General features: G+C 35.1%; 1 protein-coding gene across 4 annotated transcripts in view; it reads left to right on the top strand.

Moving 5' to 3' along the window:
* Positions 1–17204, top strand: part of cacnb4b (calcium voltage-gated channel auxiliary subunit beta 4b) — a 62011-nt gene that overhangs the window by 39322 nt on the left and 5485 nt on the right. For all 4 annotated transcript variants that reach the window (XM_087256075.1, XM_087256076.1, NM_001113516.1 and 1 more), the window contains 6 exon segments: positions 3510–3590; positions 9753–9811; positions 9898–10007; positions 11850–12001; positions 12081–12176; positions 15956–16144. In XM_087256075.1, the coding sequence (XP_087112201.1) occupies positions 3510–3590; positions 9753–9811; positions 9898–10007; positions 11850–12001; positions 12081–12176; positions 15956–16144 (687 nt within the window).

Raw genomic sequence — 17204 nt, 5'->3', positions numbered from 1 at the left:
GTCAGGAGGAATGAGCCAAAATTCCTGCAAACTATTGTGAGAAGCTTGTGGAAGGATACCCAAAACATTTGACCAAAGATATACAGTTTAAAAGCAAAGTTTAAAAAATACCAAGCATATGTATGTAAACTTTTGACTGTCTAGAAATTAACAAAAAATCTAAAAAAAAATCTCTCATTATTCTGGCATTTAGCAAATGTAAATCATTTACGCATAATCCTAACGGACCTAAAATAGTAAACAATTAGTATGATTTACCATCAAAAATTGTTTTTAAAAATGGTTATGTTCCTTTTTTTAGAGTGTATGTAAACTTCTGGTTTCAACTGTAAAAATACAATATTCTTAATGTGTTTATAATGTTTTGTAGAACACTTCTAGTGCTGTTGAGGTGGGATATGCACAAGGTTAGGGAAAGGTTAAGTGTTATGGGTGAGTTTAAAGATGGGTTAAGGTGTAAGGGATGGTCAACTGTGTAATTATAAATGTAATTATAGAAATTAAATACAGATGTAATTACATGCAGGTATTTAATCAAGTATAAGTAAAATGTAAAAACCTGTATTTACACAATACTTACATTGTATCTAATTATTAATTTTATTGCAAGTACATATTAGTTAAGGCCACTTAATATAAAGTATGACAGAATATTTTGTGACCCATGATCATATTTGAACTTTAAACTTTAATATAAACATAATTTCAATGAACAGGATAATAGTCAATGAACAGGAATGCTTATCAGATTTATTGTATAGTTATTTTTTGGGTGTGCAAGCAGCATGAGCATATTAATATATAGCAAGAGTGACTTAAACACTATCCCCTATAGTTTTCTGTTCTTATAAGATATAGTTAAATAATCTCACACAAGTAAGAGTGCCATTTTGCCGCCATTGTCATTTATTTATCAAACCAGTTGTATTGGTGTGTTTCTGTTACACTCTCTTGATCTTTTAGTGTCTTATTTCTGTATACTTTGTTCTGCATTATGGCTGACTTATTGAATGTGTGCACCATACAGTTCATAGCTGTGTTTTTGTGTAGATGTGTGAGTAGTTGTTGTTTTTCTGCATCATGCCTGAATTTTAGGCTGTACATTTTCATCTTTTTTGTATCTCTTCTCTTTTTGCTATGCCATCATTTTCCAACGCAATCAAGACAAGTGTGACTATTTTTTAAAACCATTTGGATTTTTTGGAATCAACTCTGTATGTTTTATTTTTTGTGGAACAATGTTTATATTTATATTTATGAACAATGAATATCTATATGAATAATATATTTATTTCTATATAAAATGTCGAACAACACCAGAAGGTTAAAAAAAAGTTTTGATGCATTAAACTATTATGCAAGATGGGGTCAGAAATTAACACAATGTTATGGGCAAAATTTCCCGCAAATTGGAAATCAGGGGGAAAATATGCCCTAATATAAACTATTATGGCTGTACTCACAAAGAACATAATATGTATTATTTTAATCAAAAATAGTGCCATAATTACAATATCAAAAGTTAAAAAAAATGTCCAGATAGTAAAGCTCTACCCTGTAATAAGATCCTTTTTACACAGTTTTTACACAGTTTGCTCATATTTGTGACCCTGAACCACAAAACTAGTCTCACATTGCACTGACTTTCCTTTGCCAATAGCCACACATACATAATATAGGTCAAAATGATTGATTTAAAATTTATCAAAAATGATTACAATATTAATTAAAGTTCATGCATAAAAAAGTATTAATTTCCAACAGTAAATATTAAAAAGTTTAATTATTATTTATTAAAATGTGTTGCTAGGAACTTCATTTTTTTAACTTTAAAGATAATTTTCTCAGTTATTTGTTTTTGCACCCTTAGATTTCAAATTCCACCCCCATATTTTCTTGTATTTGTTTCTCAGCCAGAAATTGTCCTAAAGTGGGGGTGCCCAAACTCAGTCCTGGAGGGCTGGTGTCCTGCAGATTTTAGCTCCAGGTTGCCTTAACACACCTGCACGGATGTTTCTAGTAAGCCTAGGCTGCGTCCGAAATTGTAGTAAGCTAAATAGTAAGCTAAAATCAGTATGCGAACCGAGAAGTATGTCTGAATTCATAGAATTCGAAAAACAGTATGCGAGAAGTACCCGGATGACTTAGCACTTCCGGCGAGATTCTGAAGTGTGCATTCGGTGCACACTGCGCAATCCCATGATGCACTGTGAGAGAATTCACGAATGTGTGTGATGTAGCATGTCTGAGTTCTATTCATACGACTCACATTCATACAGTACTATATAGAACATACTTTTCCAACGGTCGAGTAGTACATTTGAATTCAAATGCAGTACCTACTGAGTAGTAGGCAGTTTCGGACACAGTCCTAGTAAAAGCTTGATTTCTAGCCCAGGTGTTTCTTATTGGGGTTAGAACTAAACTTTGCTGGACACCGGCTCTTCTGGATCGAGTCTGGGAACTTTTGTCCTAAAACTTGTTAATATATGTTTCATATAATTAGGGATGTCCAGATCCGATCATGTAATCGAAAAATCAGTTTCAGATTTGATCAGAATTGGATGGTACCTCCCAATCAGGAATATATATGTGTACATGTCGTTATTTTTTAACACATCTTTAGTTATGCGGTGGCACAGAGTTAGACCTCTTTCTTGACTTCACACAGAAACAGCAACGTATGCTGCATGACATCATTTTGTTGCAGAGACACTACTGGTTACTTGGCGGCAAAGTAGAACACGGAAGCAGCTTGAAGCAGAAAGCACGAGTATATCTGCAGTCTGGAGGTATTATAGTTGATGATGACAACATTGCCATAGCAAACTGTGAGACATGTAAACTTGGGATTGCCTGCCGGGTATTTTAAGTTGAGGTGATATTTGTTTTTATATTAGATTTATATATATATATATATATATATATATATATATATATATATATATATATATATATATATATATATATATATATATATATATATACATATATTTACTGTTGCACTAAAATCCAAAAGTGAAGAATTTATGCTATTTATTACTTGATTGTTCAAGCTACCTCGCCGAAATTGTTTGTTTGTTAACAGAATTGTTGAATGCTAAAATAAGAAACATCCTGGATGTGTTTCTTTGCTCCTCTTTATTTATTATTTATGTATATTAGAAGTATCGCATCGAGTTTTGGTAATGGTAGATACTTAAAATCAATTGACTCGGACTCAAGGGCAAAAAAAAAAAAAAAAAACATGATCGGGACATCCCTACATATAATGCATACATCTCAATTTTCAAGAATTGACACTTCTGACTGGCTTTGTGGTCCAAGGTCACATTAGGCAAAAAAAATGTATAGTATTCTGATTGATTGATGTAACTGATTAAATGCAAGTATTGGGCATGAAACAAAACACAATTACAGTTAATGAAGTAGCAACCAATTCATAGAGAAGTTAATTTCTGCCCCTGCTGTATGCATATACAGTCATTTACCTATGATCTCATCTGCAGACTGAACATGTGGCTCCCTATGATGTTGTGCCTTCCATGAGGCCTGTGGTTCTGGTTGGTCCATCCCTGAAAGGATATGAGGTATGTTGAGACCTATCATCGTTAGACTTGGGTACTTGTTGTTGACTGAAAGAAAATGCTTAAAAAAATCCATCAAGAGAGTTTTACAGGTGAATCAGTGAATTAATCATCAAATAACACTGAACAGGAAATTTCTCCATCAAGGTCTTGGAGCTGGTGTTCTCCGTTCATGACTGTCCGTGTGTGCGCATTTTGGGTTATTGATACCAGCAAAATATAATATCTATTCCAGTCTCTCCATCTCTTCACGCAGAGAAAACAAAAACATACTCCTCCTCTTCGCCGATCCGTTGCCATGGCAACAACCTTCCGGGGTCCAGGAGACGTCAGTGCTAGAAAGTAGAGCACGGTTTCAAATTAGAAAGAGACAGAAAAGGGAGAGAATAACAGGGATGGTGATGGAGAGAAAGAAAGAAGGAATGCGAGAGACAGCAGGCGAGACGCTGAAGTAGAGAAAGTCTACAAGGAAAAGAAGCTCTTTGCGATTTTTAAGCCGTAACTAGATGAGGTTTTGCTTTATTTTAGAGCTGTTATTTATTCACAGAGCTGCTTGCCGTTTAAATCACAGCTTGTTTTATTAAGCTGAAGTTCATTTATGAGTTGATGAGCCAGGAGTTTTGTCCTTAAAATCAAATTGAATGGCTAGCTCAGTTCCAAAAGCTGCCTCAGTTTGGAAAGCTCACAAATAACACTTTGCACAGGAGGCAATTAATAAAGTGCAATAATTACGTTGCGAAAGTAAAAAAAAATCACATTAATTTTCTCGAAGACAATTGATTTTGATTGATAACTCATTAAAGAGCCCCTATTATAAATGAAATAGGGTCATATTTTGGTTGTAAGGGTCTTCAACAACAGTCTAATATGCATGCAAGTTCCAAAAACACTTTCATGGTCTTATAATCTGCATTTATTTTTACCTAACTATGCCAGCGACTCCCATATGAATCGTTCAATGATTCATTTGTTCCCAAACCCCTCCCTAGCGCGAAGCTAATCTGCGCTGATTGGACCGATGACAGCCTGTCGCGATTGGTCGATACTTACAGCCTTCAGCGCGAGACTGAAATACCCAGCAGCTAATCAACAATATAAAAGTAGCCACAGTGCATACACGCTTCATAGTGTAAGGCGTGGATTTTGGCTGCCAGTGAGTGAATGTAAATACAGACGATGGACATGAAAATACCGACGACTAACTGTTTTATTGAGCTAAAACTCCAACATGTGAGATCTCCTAGCACACCTCTACCTGCTCTTTTCACACACACACACACACACACACACACAAAACACCAAAACATTCAAAAACAGAGAATGCACTTTCAGGTTGGGAGCGGGGTGATCGTCGTTTGCCTAGAGCGCCAGTTCAGCTTGCTGGTGTAATTTAGACAACTTACCTCGAACCTGAGCTAAACTATTTTGAAACTTGACCGTTGCATGTGTGTAGTAACAGCTGACGGTCCATAAACAAAGCGGCACGCGGCGCATTTTTAACGTGGCTTTACACGCGATATCTGAATATAGCGAGTTAACCTGATACAGTACACGCGGTTACAAGTAACAAAACACAACTAAATACATAATTTGCAAGCTAGAGTAAACGAGGCAACAATTAATTGCACGTACTTACAATTGTGAAATGGAGGAAGAAAGTGATCCCTGTTGCACTGATCCATGTTCTGACAGTCTTTACTGATCCTTCCTTTAACAAACGGCCGATAAAGTCTTCTTCGTAAGCATGTAGTTTCCAGAAGCACTCGAACTGCTCAAGGCTGGGCTGTAATGCTGAGGTTTCATCTTTGGGTAGAGACTGTCAATAATATCCATCTGCACAGCATGACTTCATTCGACCGGCGTGTGTGTGTGTGTGGCTTTTTTTTTTCTGTGTTCGTGGGCGGATTTCAAATTCCCGGGTTTGCTCACGCAACTACTTGTGTTTCGTAGTCGCGTCAATTAAATAAAATGAATTCACAATTATTCATTTGTCAAAGTTACAAATGGTAAATTTTTTTGTGTATACTCATGATGTGACTGTTGCGAGGGATCACAGTGCGATATCGATGCTGAAATAATACATTGTGCAGCCCTTCTCCCTGTCCACTGTTCCCACGTGTCTGTCTGCTTTTCACCATGCGTTGTCAGATAAACAACACAGTGACAGAGACAGACATGGATGAAGCTGAAATACAGCTCATTAGTCAAAAATACCATGTAAGTTAATTTCATGTATTTGTGGTTTAGTTTATTCAAGCCTTTCTGAAATGATGAGTCTCATACAAATGGTTTATATCACTTTGGTTTATATCACTTTAATATGACTGTGGACACACTATACCTCCACACAGTTCTGTACATGCTTTTAATGAACAGATCTGTTCATATTAATTCAACCTATTTTTCAAATAAAACTGGTGCATAAAAATAAAATTTGTCCAGTAAAACTACATTACCTATGATGCTGTACAGAAAGTCAAATCAAGCAAAGCACCTGGGGTTATCTGAATTTAGAAGATAAAAAAGTACAGTATACAATATGTTGTATACTGTTTTGTACCCCCAAAAATTGTCTGACTTCTCTAATAAAACACCATTTTTTAAATGCTGTTTTACTTTAAACTCTAAAAATAGAAGTCTTAAACTAATGTGTAAGGTCCAAACACACTGAAGATTACCTAATAGGTTGTTAATATTTAAAATGATAAGCTATTTCCCCAAAAAGCAGTTTATTTAGCATAGCAAAGCACTCTCTATTGACATAGATAAAATAAATTGCCTCTTGTCTCCTTAAGTGCATACTGCAAAAATGGAGCATTTGCTTTCACCATTAGGCTTTTTGGCAAAAGCTTGCAGGTCTGCCTTCCAAAGACTTTAAATGTGCACCAAATTTTTTTTAGCTCCGCCCACTCAGCAATTATATAATTGAGATGGTGCAATGCAAGCATGTTCCATTCATTTTATTTTATTAAAACGAAATGATATAAAACAAATGTATTATTAATTTAAAACAATGTAGAATTCTTAAATATGATATGTATAATTTGATTAAGTTACTTATTATTGTCTACCATATTGTTAAACTTATTTTCAACTCTGTTAGTGGTTTCTAGAGTTGACATTATCCACCATTTTGTGCTGGAGCTCAAAATTCCAACCTCAAACCAGACACCACAGACAATGAGAAATTCATTGAAATATTCTAATAACAGAGTTGACAAATAATTAGCCTAATATTGGTGTATTCTAAACATTAAGTACAAATTAATAAGAATATTGACATGCCTAAATGCTTTCCTGCCAGAAGAAGTGACATCTTGGAGCAGGTCATGCTTTTTCTGTCAGTGATTTAGAGAACGGTATGACTTTTTATCACAGATGTAACAGAGTTGACCATAACTATTATTTATTATTATTATTATTATTAAAATTACAAATAATTCTGAAAATAGATGTTTTACACAAATGTAAAAATGATAAAAATAGACTTGTTTGTTTTATGATAATTAAAGCTGAATTTATGTTTCAGGAGACAGAGACAGTCCAAAATAGGGATGTTTTAATGGAATATATTAAAGACAAAATAATCCTAAATATACATACAAACATTACTTTAGTGATAACATATTAGAACTGCTAAATTAAAGGCTCTGTGTGTAAGTTTTTTAAAAATACCATAATATGTTTGCAAATATTTAAGAAACATGCTTAGTAAACATACTTGTTCATCTGAAAAACAATACTGAAGTCAGATATTCTGCTTTGAATATAGGCGTTACGTGCTAGAATGTCTTTGTTTTGGTTTTTTAACCCGCCCACTGCCTTTTTAGCCAATTTCAGCACTCCGAGTTGCCTTGTTGGAAAAACTTGTTTTTCATTCATTCAGTCTGGAAGACTCTCAAAGCATGCATCCGTGACTGAAATGCAACCTCCGGTGGAAAGTAGCAGAATCCAAAATGAGATGCAGATTCAGAGTTCCACATGATTTTATTAATAAGCAAATAATATATATATATTATAAATTTAAACATTAAGTGAGCAGTTTACATTGTAACTGCGTGTCCTAACACACGCAATATATGTGAGGAGATTTGCAGTGATAAGCAATTTGGCTGTTTGCACAAGACGAAACACGACAGAAATTTAAATACAGCCATTCAGAAGCACAGAATATGCACTCACTGCACTCTAACGTAATGGTAAGGTTTATAATCTATTTAATACATATTAAACCTCTATAACATTATTAAATGTACATGCTGAATCACTGATATGTGTTGGTTTTGGGTCACAGTTCAAAAAATGTCATTTTCACGAACTATGAACTATCTGCTGCTGCTTTCAGTAGTATGGCAATAAATGTCATATAAAATGGCATTCAAACTCGCATTGTTGGCATTTATTACTGAATAAAGCACATGAGTACCTTAGGTAATCTTTGCCAAAGTTTTCTGTCGTTCAGCTGCAAGAAACAGGAACCTTTTCTAAAATAGAAATTTGAGATGTTGGTTAGAACAAAAACTACTTTTAATATGAAAATATTTCTTCTATCATGTGCCATTGCTTTTATTTAGAACACTCCTGGGGTCCATTCTTTGTACCTCACTTAAATGATCTAAGATGAATTGGCCCATCCTGGATTTGTTCATCTTGATAACTGATCTCTGGCTAATTTGGTTCTTCAAACTAGTTTGCGAATCAGATTAAAATGTCTGGATAACTGATCTGAGATCGCTGCGTGTGTTGTGAAGGACAGATCTATTGATCCTCGAAATCATAATCAGCAATGCAACGATTGGCTGACGGCACAGCAGCTTAATGACATCATCTGATTAATATTCAATTATCCATGTGAGCAAAATTACATCAAATTAGCAGTAAACGGTTTGTAAAATATGATACGCAATAACTTTACATGTTTGTTGTGAGCTGCAGGCTTTACTCTTTAAAGTATCAAGAGTATTCATCATGTATTTCAGTGCATATCATTATTTAGTTCTACATTAAAAAAAAAATCTTTATTAAAGTAGGCTAGGCCTACTAAAGTTTTTTTAATCGGCGTAAGGAATAACTGTATAAATTAATTTTGCATCAAAAAACATTTTGATATTGGTAAAAGTATCAATCGCCAGCATATTAGCGATCAAAACACGTGCATTACTGCATAAATTATTATGCTTTATTTAAAAAGTCAAATATTGTGCATGTACGCATTTGCTTCTAAAAAGTTAATATCAATAAATGTTCTATTTGAACCACCAGGTGACTGTCTTTTTACTTTTATTTCGGAGTGCAGATTGCATAAGTTTTATTAATATATATATTTTTAAATTTGTTTAAATTAAAAAAAAAAAACAGTTTAAACCTGTTTATGAAATGAACCCACTCCTATGCAAGTTTGAGCTACCAGACCTGTTACTATAACAATAAATATCAGATGAGTTTTGAAGAACGAAACCATCCTGGGTTGTGTCAAATCGTCAATATTCAAATCCAGCTAATTGAGTAATCCACGTACATAGAACAGACCCCTGATGGTCATCAATCTGGCAACCTGCACTTGCGTGTGTTTTCATCCAAGAATGCAATACATAGTTCAACCGTTGGGTGTCAAACTTGCATACTGTACCTTTAAAGTTTTTTAAAATAATAACTTGGAGATGCAAAATGTACCTGCAGTTCTAGAATCTCCTATGTGGGTGGGTGGGTGTGTAAGTGTATAGACACAGTCAACAATTTTAATTTGTCATTCACAATACTTTTAGTATTACACAGTTTAAGTATTACATAGTATAGTAGTACATAATCCTAATAGTATTTACTGTAGTACTTTAGTTTATTAGACAGGTTTTATCATATATACTAACATATTGTTGTAGTTTTTCGTTATTAAAGCTGTGATGTACAGTCTTGTAACTTTTCTTTTTGTCTAATTTCAATATCCTTCTTTAAATGAAAGTTTTTAAAATGTGGATAAACACTTATGCACCGTTGCAAGTTGTGATTAACTATAGCATGTTACTAAGCTAAAGTACAACTTTTACAAGTAAATATGCCTTTCCTATTCTAATTATAAAAGTAATATTCTATTTAAATGATATACACACATTGGTGACCAAGCTTTAATCATTGTAAATCACACTTGGAAACATTTGTTTTGTGCAGGTCACTGATATGATGCAGAAAGCTCTTTTTGACTTCTTAAAACACCGGTTTGATGGCAGGTGAGTAACAGAAGGGGTTTAAATAGCTAAAAAAAAGACTCATTTGCTGTAAACAATGCTGACTACAGATGTTTTTATGTTCCTAGGATAACTATCACACGTGTGACAGCAGACATCTCACTGGCGAAGAGATCAGTGCTTAACAATCCCAGCAAGAGAGCCATTATTGAGCGCTCAAACACCAGATCCAGCCTTGGTAAGACACAGAGAGCCAGAACACCTCATAATCGCTTATTAAAGAAATAATCCTGGTTAAACTCAATTCAAGTCCTGTCAACAAAATCTGACACATGTAATCGGTTAACAGAAAATATATTTGTTGTGCAAGTAATTCAATTGAAATAGTTTTTTTATTAGCTGAATGTTAACCCTATAAACAATGTTTTTAATTGCATCTTTTTCTGATATTCTTGCACTGTAAGAAAATGCTGGGTCATTTCAGACCAAATTGGGTAAAATATGGACAAAGCCAACCTTTGTTAAAAATTTGACGCTGTACATTTAATGTAAAAAAGCAGTTGGTTCATAACTAAAATTGGGTTGAAATAGCCCAGCATTCTTCGAATGTACCAGAATATCTAGTAAAAGTCACACTGTTTTAAAAGTAATAATGGTGACACCTTAAAAACAGCCTCACACTTTCATTTTCATTTAGTTTAGTTCAATATTATTAAAAACAAGAACTCAGGAATAAATCTAAATATTTTTCTGTGGTAAATTATAGTGTCCATTCAGTACTGGACAGGAGCTTTTCATTAGCAATATCACACTCGTAGCAGTGTGATGTGGCTGTATATTGGCACTAGTGGGAGACGTGCAATGTCTCTGGTGGGACATGGCTTAGTGTCCCACCAGTGACAATATACAGTCACATCGCACAGCTACGAGTGTAATATTGCATTTATACAACAGTTCGATGGCAAAATCGTGTGTATAAAAAAGAAAATCAAACACGGAGAGTCTAAAATGGTTTTGTAAGGGGAACTACTTTCTTCCGTCATTCATTCACATCTGCAGCTGACGTCAGAACAGCAGAAACCGTTACTAATTCACCAACGTCACTTTAGAACTAGTTTTTAAATGATTCTCTAGCATAATGTCTAAAGTGATGACAAAACAGGTGATTTCAAACTGTAGTGTCTCTCTGCTTGTTTCTGGCTGTATGTGGGCGGAGTAATACACAACGGCTAAAGAGGCTGTACAGGTGCTGATATTACTTAAATATCTCACGGCTATCAGCCAATCAGATTCGAGAACCTGACAGAACTGTTGTTTATATATATATATATATATATATATATATATATATATATATATTTATGAATAATAATAATAGACAAAAACACACACTCACAAAATTATATATATCATTTTAATTTTTTTATTAGTGTTTTTTGTTGATTTTTGACAATATGTAACATTTTTAATATTTGAGAAGTTTTTATATTTTTGTAGTATTTTTGATTTATAATTAGAAATAGCATTTTTAGCTAAACAAACTAGGATGGTTTACCTCCATCCTTTTTGCTTATAAAATATACATTACATTAGATTATAGATATTTTTCATTGCAAACGTAAGCTATTTTCTGCAAGCTTGCAAAACTTTATGTTTAATCATTTGGGGATTAAATGTTACAGAAAAAAAACAATAAATTGTAAAACTACTGTTTTCCACTGCTAATAGTGTTTATTATGACAGTAAATTAATACCAGTGTGCACTCTAATGCACTGCTTCTGTACTGCTAGACAACCACTGGAAGACTCTCACATTTAAGTTGCAAGTGGGCCGCTCTTATATTAAAAATAAAGTGGACACTAACTTTAAATCATCTTCTAGCATAGCTTAGCTAATTTCCAAAAATTTCTGCAGATAATTTTGCTGCTTAGTGAACTCTATGTTGAGTAGCATGTCCAACATATAATATATCCCTTTAACATTACCATACACAAATGTCAAGTCCTGATTGTTTTTGTTCTATTAGTGTGCTAACTGTAATCTAGTGTCTCTCACTCTCTGTTTGATATACATGTACAGCTGAGGTACAGAGTGAGATTGAGCGTATATTTGAACTAGCTCGATCGCTCCAGCTGGTAGTGTTGGACGCAGACACCATCAACCATCCTGCTCAGCTGATGAAGACTTCACTAGCACCCATTATCGTCCATGTCAAAGTGTCCTCGCCAAAGGTGCGACAGTCCTGTGTCATTGTTTTAGTGTTTCCAACTTCAGTGTTCTTGCTGTTTAACCAATGTTTCTATCCTACAGGTCCTCCAGAGGCTCATCAAGTCCAGAGGAAAGTCGCAGAGTAAACACCTCAACGTACAGCTCGTAGCGGCTGACAAACTAGCGCAGTGTCCTCCGGTGTGTCAGCACTTACAACATACATGTAGACGTATGAATCAATGAATCAATATATCACGGCCACCAATATGTACAGTATTGATTTTGTGGGAGTTTTAAAATATGGTGATTAAATCTTTTTTTTTTTATTTCAACGTTTATGGACCGTTCACATATCGCATCTTTATTATGTGCAAGTTTGTTATTTCCAATGTTTGCGCAACATGCTTTCATTTTCCTGGCACACCTAGTTGAAAACATCTCAACTTTTCAGAATGCCTCAAATGCACCACGAGTCACGTGACAAGATCTAACCGATCAGCTTCATACTTTGTATAGAATATACACATTTCAGACACCGAACACCCAAACACTACAGTGCTTTTTATTTTTTTACATAAATAAAACTAGTATCAGAGCTGCAGCAATGGTTTGTTAGTTTGTCATCTTCCATAGTTTGTGAGCAAACGGTTGATGGTCACCTATTGCAACGACAGATGACAAAGGTAGCACAAAGTGTATTGAAAAAGGTGTAGGAAGCGATGCGCTTGCGCATTGCACATGCTTTTAGACACGATATGTGAACGGCCCCTTTGAGTGCCTTTAAAGAATAATTAGTTTGTTGTATAAGTGGTTGCTCAAAACAGTACCAAATGCGTAAATACTAGTGCAGTCAATAAATCGTACTTAATCGCATCCAAAATAAAAGCCTGTTACAGCACTAGTATTTACATTTATATACACACAATAAATGGTGACGCATTGGCGCAGTAGGTAGTGCTGTCGCCTCACAGCAAGAAGGCCGTTGTTTTAAGCCTCGGCTGGGTCAGTTGGAGTTTCTGTGTGGAGTTTGCATGTTCTCCCTGCATTCACGTGGGTTTTCTCTGGGTGCTCTGGTTTCCCCCACAGTTCAAAGACATGCAGTACAGGTGAATTGGGTTGGCTAAAATTGTCCATAGTGTATGAGTGTGAATGAGTGTTTATGGATGTTTCCCAGAGATGGGTTGCAGCTGGAAGGGCATCCGCTGCGTAAAACATTTGCTGGATAAGTTGCTGGTTCATTCCGCTGTGTAACGGATTAATAAAGAGACTAACCCGAAAAGAAAATGATTGAATGAATGAATGAATGAATATACACAATAAATATGCAAAATACACAGAGAGAGAGTGTGTGTGAATGTGTGTGTGTGTGTGTGTATATATATATATATATACACTATGTGCGAACGCAGTTTGACAGCATAATTGTGTATATAAAAACAAAATCAAACATGTAGAGTCTCAAAAACCCTTTTGTATGAGGAACTACTTTCTTCCGCATTGGATTCAAATCATAAGCTGACAGTTAAACAGCTGAGCAAGCATCTTTTAAACCTTAGATCTGTAGGGTCTGCTTTTTGCTGGCTGTATGTGGGAGGAGTAATACACAAAGGGTAAAGAGGCTGTACGGGTGCTGATATGGCTTAAATACATCACAGCTATTAGCCATTCAGATTCGAGAACCAGACAGAACTGTTGTATAAATATTTATATATTGTAGCGAGGCAGAGGGAAAACAGCAACACAGTGGGAAGAATTTACAGACAAGTCCCCGGAGGGTGCTTTATTTACAACGTGTAGGTGGTGTAAAAGGTGCTTTTCTTCAGGGTGAGGTGCTCTGGTGCTCCGGGAAGTAGGTGAAGGACAGTGAGTAGTCGGGTGAAGGATCGTCACGAGCTGGAGTCCGCTAAGGAGAGACAGAGAGACAAGCATTAGTACAGAGAGTCATTGAGAGAATGAAGCCCATCTTCTCCTGGCGTAGGTTGGGCTTATATGCCTCTCTGAGTGATGCCGTCCAGCTGTGAGCGATCCTGGCTTGATTATGGTCCAGCTGGGTTGAATTAGCGACCAGGGCGACGTGGCATGTGAGCGCTCGTTACAATATTCACACACACACACACACACACTACCGGTCAAACTACCGGTTTGGGGTCAGTGGGATTTTTAAATGTTTTAAAGCTTCTCCTGCTCTCCTGCAAGCAGCTAGCTAGCAACTCTCACATGGTCGCCCACTGAAGCTAAGCAGGGCTGCGCCGGGTCAGTACCTGGATGGGAGACCAAATGGGAAAGTTGGTTGCTGCCGGAAGTGGTGTTAGTGAGGCCAGCCGGGGGTGCCCAACCTGTGGTCTGTGTGGGTCCTAATGCCCCAGTATAATGACGGGGACTCTATACTGCTCAGTGAGCGCCGTTTTTCGGATGAGATGTTAAACCGAGGGCCTGACTCTCTGTGGTCGTTAAAAATCCCAGGATGTCATTCGAAAAGAGTAGGGGTTTAACCCCGGCATCCTGGCCAATTCTGCCTACTGGCCTCTGTCCATCATGGCCTTCTAACCCTCCCCATATCATAATTGGCTTCATCACTCTGACTCCTCTCCGCCAATCAGCTGGTGTGTGGTGTGCTGTCCGGCTCAAAATGGCTGCCGTCGTGGGGAGATTCCCCCCTATGTGTAAAGCACTTTTAGTGCCCAGAAGAGCACTATATAAATGTAAAGAAATATTATAATTTATTATTATTACCATGGTTTCATTTACTTCATCAAAAATACAGTAAAAATTGTGAAAAGTTATTGCACTATAAAATAACTGTTCAAAAACAGTTTTAAATTAATTTTATCATTTATTCAAGTGATTCTAAAAATACATTTTCAGCTTTATTACTCCAGTCTTTAGAGTCACATGATCCTTCAGAAATCACTCTAATAATAATAATAATAATCATAATAATAATAATAATAATAATTATTATTATTATTATTATTATTATTATTATTATTATTATTATTATTATTATTATTATTATTATTATTATTAATGGAAATGAAAGCAATAAATAACAAAATATAGTGACTGGAGCAATAATTTCACTTGAGTCTACAAACAATAAAAAAGCAGTTATTTAAAATTTACATAAATATATAAGAATTATTCTCATTTAAAAAAATAAATTTAATTCAATTTAATTTTAATCATTATAAATTTGACATGTTTGATGTGACTTTTTGTAGGTCTTTTGTTCGTTACCTCTACACAATACGGTTCATTTTAAGTGATGTTAATTTCGTAGATAATGCAAAGCAACACATTCAAATCAAAATACATAATCATTTTATTAAATGAAGATAATAACTAATAAAAATCTGTTGTGTTAAATTAGCTTAATTTTTTTATTTTATTTTTGCCTTTGTCCCTTTATAAATCCGGGGTCACCACAGCGGAATGAACCACCAACTTATCAGATTAAAGAATAAGGTCAATACTGTCTTAATTCTCCTTATTGACTTTATTCTTCAATCTGTAAGTGCGTTTGTTTTTGAGATTTCTAAAACTTCCGATTCAGTTGCCTATGGGAGAAATGAGTGGGAATATTAAACGGCAGAAAACGGTCAAACTACTTGCTCTACAAACAAGTGTTCATGACTATAAATAAAAAGTAGAATAATATAATAAGAAATTATCAGTTTGCAAGATCAAGCATCATAATGAGCCGTTATTAATGTCTAAAATTCAGTGGAAGTGAATAGTACCAGATGTCTTAAGCCAAAAAGATTTCATTTGTGCATGAAGAAGGTCAGTACCATGATAAATGCTTCATTAATTAATCGCAACAAGAAAATTTGATACCGACAGAAGCCTACAGACAAACACAAACACACATCTAGAAGGAAGTTCCAGTAATGACTCCAGTTTCATGAAGACAGTCTGTTTTTCAGTGCACTAATGGACGTCATGTCTGTGTGCATGTGTTTATTCCTCATTAACAGGAGATGTTTGATATTATCTTGGATGAGAATCAGTTGGAAGACGCCTGCGAGCATTTGGCGGAGTATCTGGAGGCATACTGGAAGGCCACACACACCTCCAGCAGTACCCCGCTCAACCCGCTGCTGGGCAGAAACCTTGGCCCTGCTGCCCTCGCCCCGTACACTACATCTGCCATATCTGGCTTGCAGGTGTGTAATCATAATAATTATTTAAACACTATCAAATATGTTTTTATGAATTTACAATGGCCTGTTTCCACATGATTGCAAAACTGCTAGCCTGACGTCTCTGGGCTATTATGTTTTCCCTTCGGGCTACCAAAAATGTATCCACCCTGCCCGTCAAGCTATGTTTATGCGAGGGGAGATTTAGCCCATTAATAGCTCATTAATTGTGTAATTTTGTTGTATGTAATTTGTATGCATTGAGGAGCCACTATCAATATATGTTTGAATTGGCGTTTGCACTAACTGATGTTGTCAACAGAATTAGGGGTAATGCGTTACGAAATAATATTACTTTTCCAAAGTAACGTGTAATATAACACATTACTTTTAAAAAGAATGAATATTATTTGAGTTACTTTTTAAAAAATGTAACGCGAGTATATATTGCGGAATAAAAAACAATTTAGTCAGGTTGAATCACACACTCAATGAGAGAGCATGCTATGAGGGAATAGACAGTCGACTCATCGTCATCTGTATCGTCACACTCAGGCCCGGATTAAGAACTCAGGGGCGCATTATCCACTCCGCCGCACCCATATAAATGAATTTAAAAAATAAGAATAATATAATAATTTTACATTAAAATTAATCTATAATTTGTTGCCCACATATTTAAATAAATTATATATATATATATATATATATATATATATATATATATATATATATATATATATATATATATATATATATTTTTTTTTTTTTTTTTTTTTTTTAAGGACATTTTTAATGTATAACTTTTAGAAACATTTAAACCCTATTAATGGCATGGCATAAAAAACACAATGCCTCTCCAATCTAGTTCTATGAATCTGAGTCTTTCATAATACACACACTTATTAATGATTTACTGTCTCTCTCCCCCTCTCCCTGTATTTTCTCTACTCTCCTCGCGATGAAGAGTTGGCAAACAGCATAAATTAACTTGATTATAAAACATATTGCTGTTACACATATGAAATAGGCTAACGTTAAACAGTATTAAATACCCATGAGGCACTTGTGACTTTATATCACA

This window comes from Danio rerio, chromosome 6, assembly GCF_052040795.2.
Source record: "Danio rerio strain M-AB ecotype USA chromosome 6, GRCz13ab, whole genome shotgun sequence".
NCBI classification, from domain to species: domain Eukaryota; kingdom Metazoa; phylum Chordata; class Actinopteri; order Cypriniformes; family Danionidae; genus Danio; species Danio rerio.
Note: the sequence above shows the minus strand (reverse complement) of the source record. Positions and strands in the feature narration are given on the sequence as shown.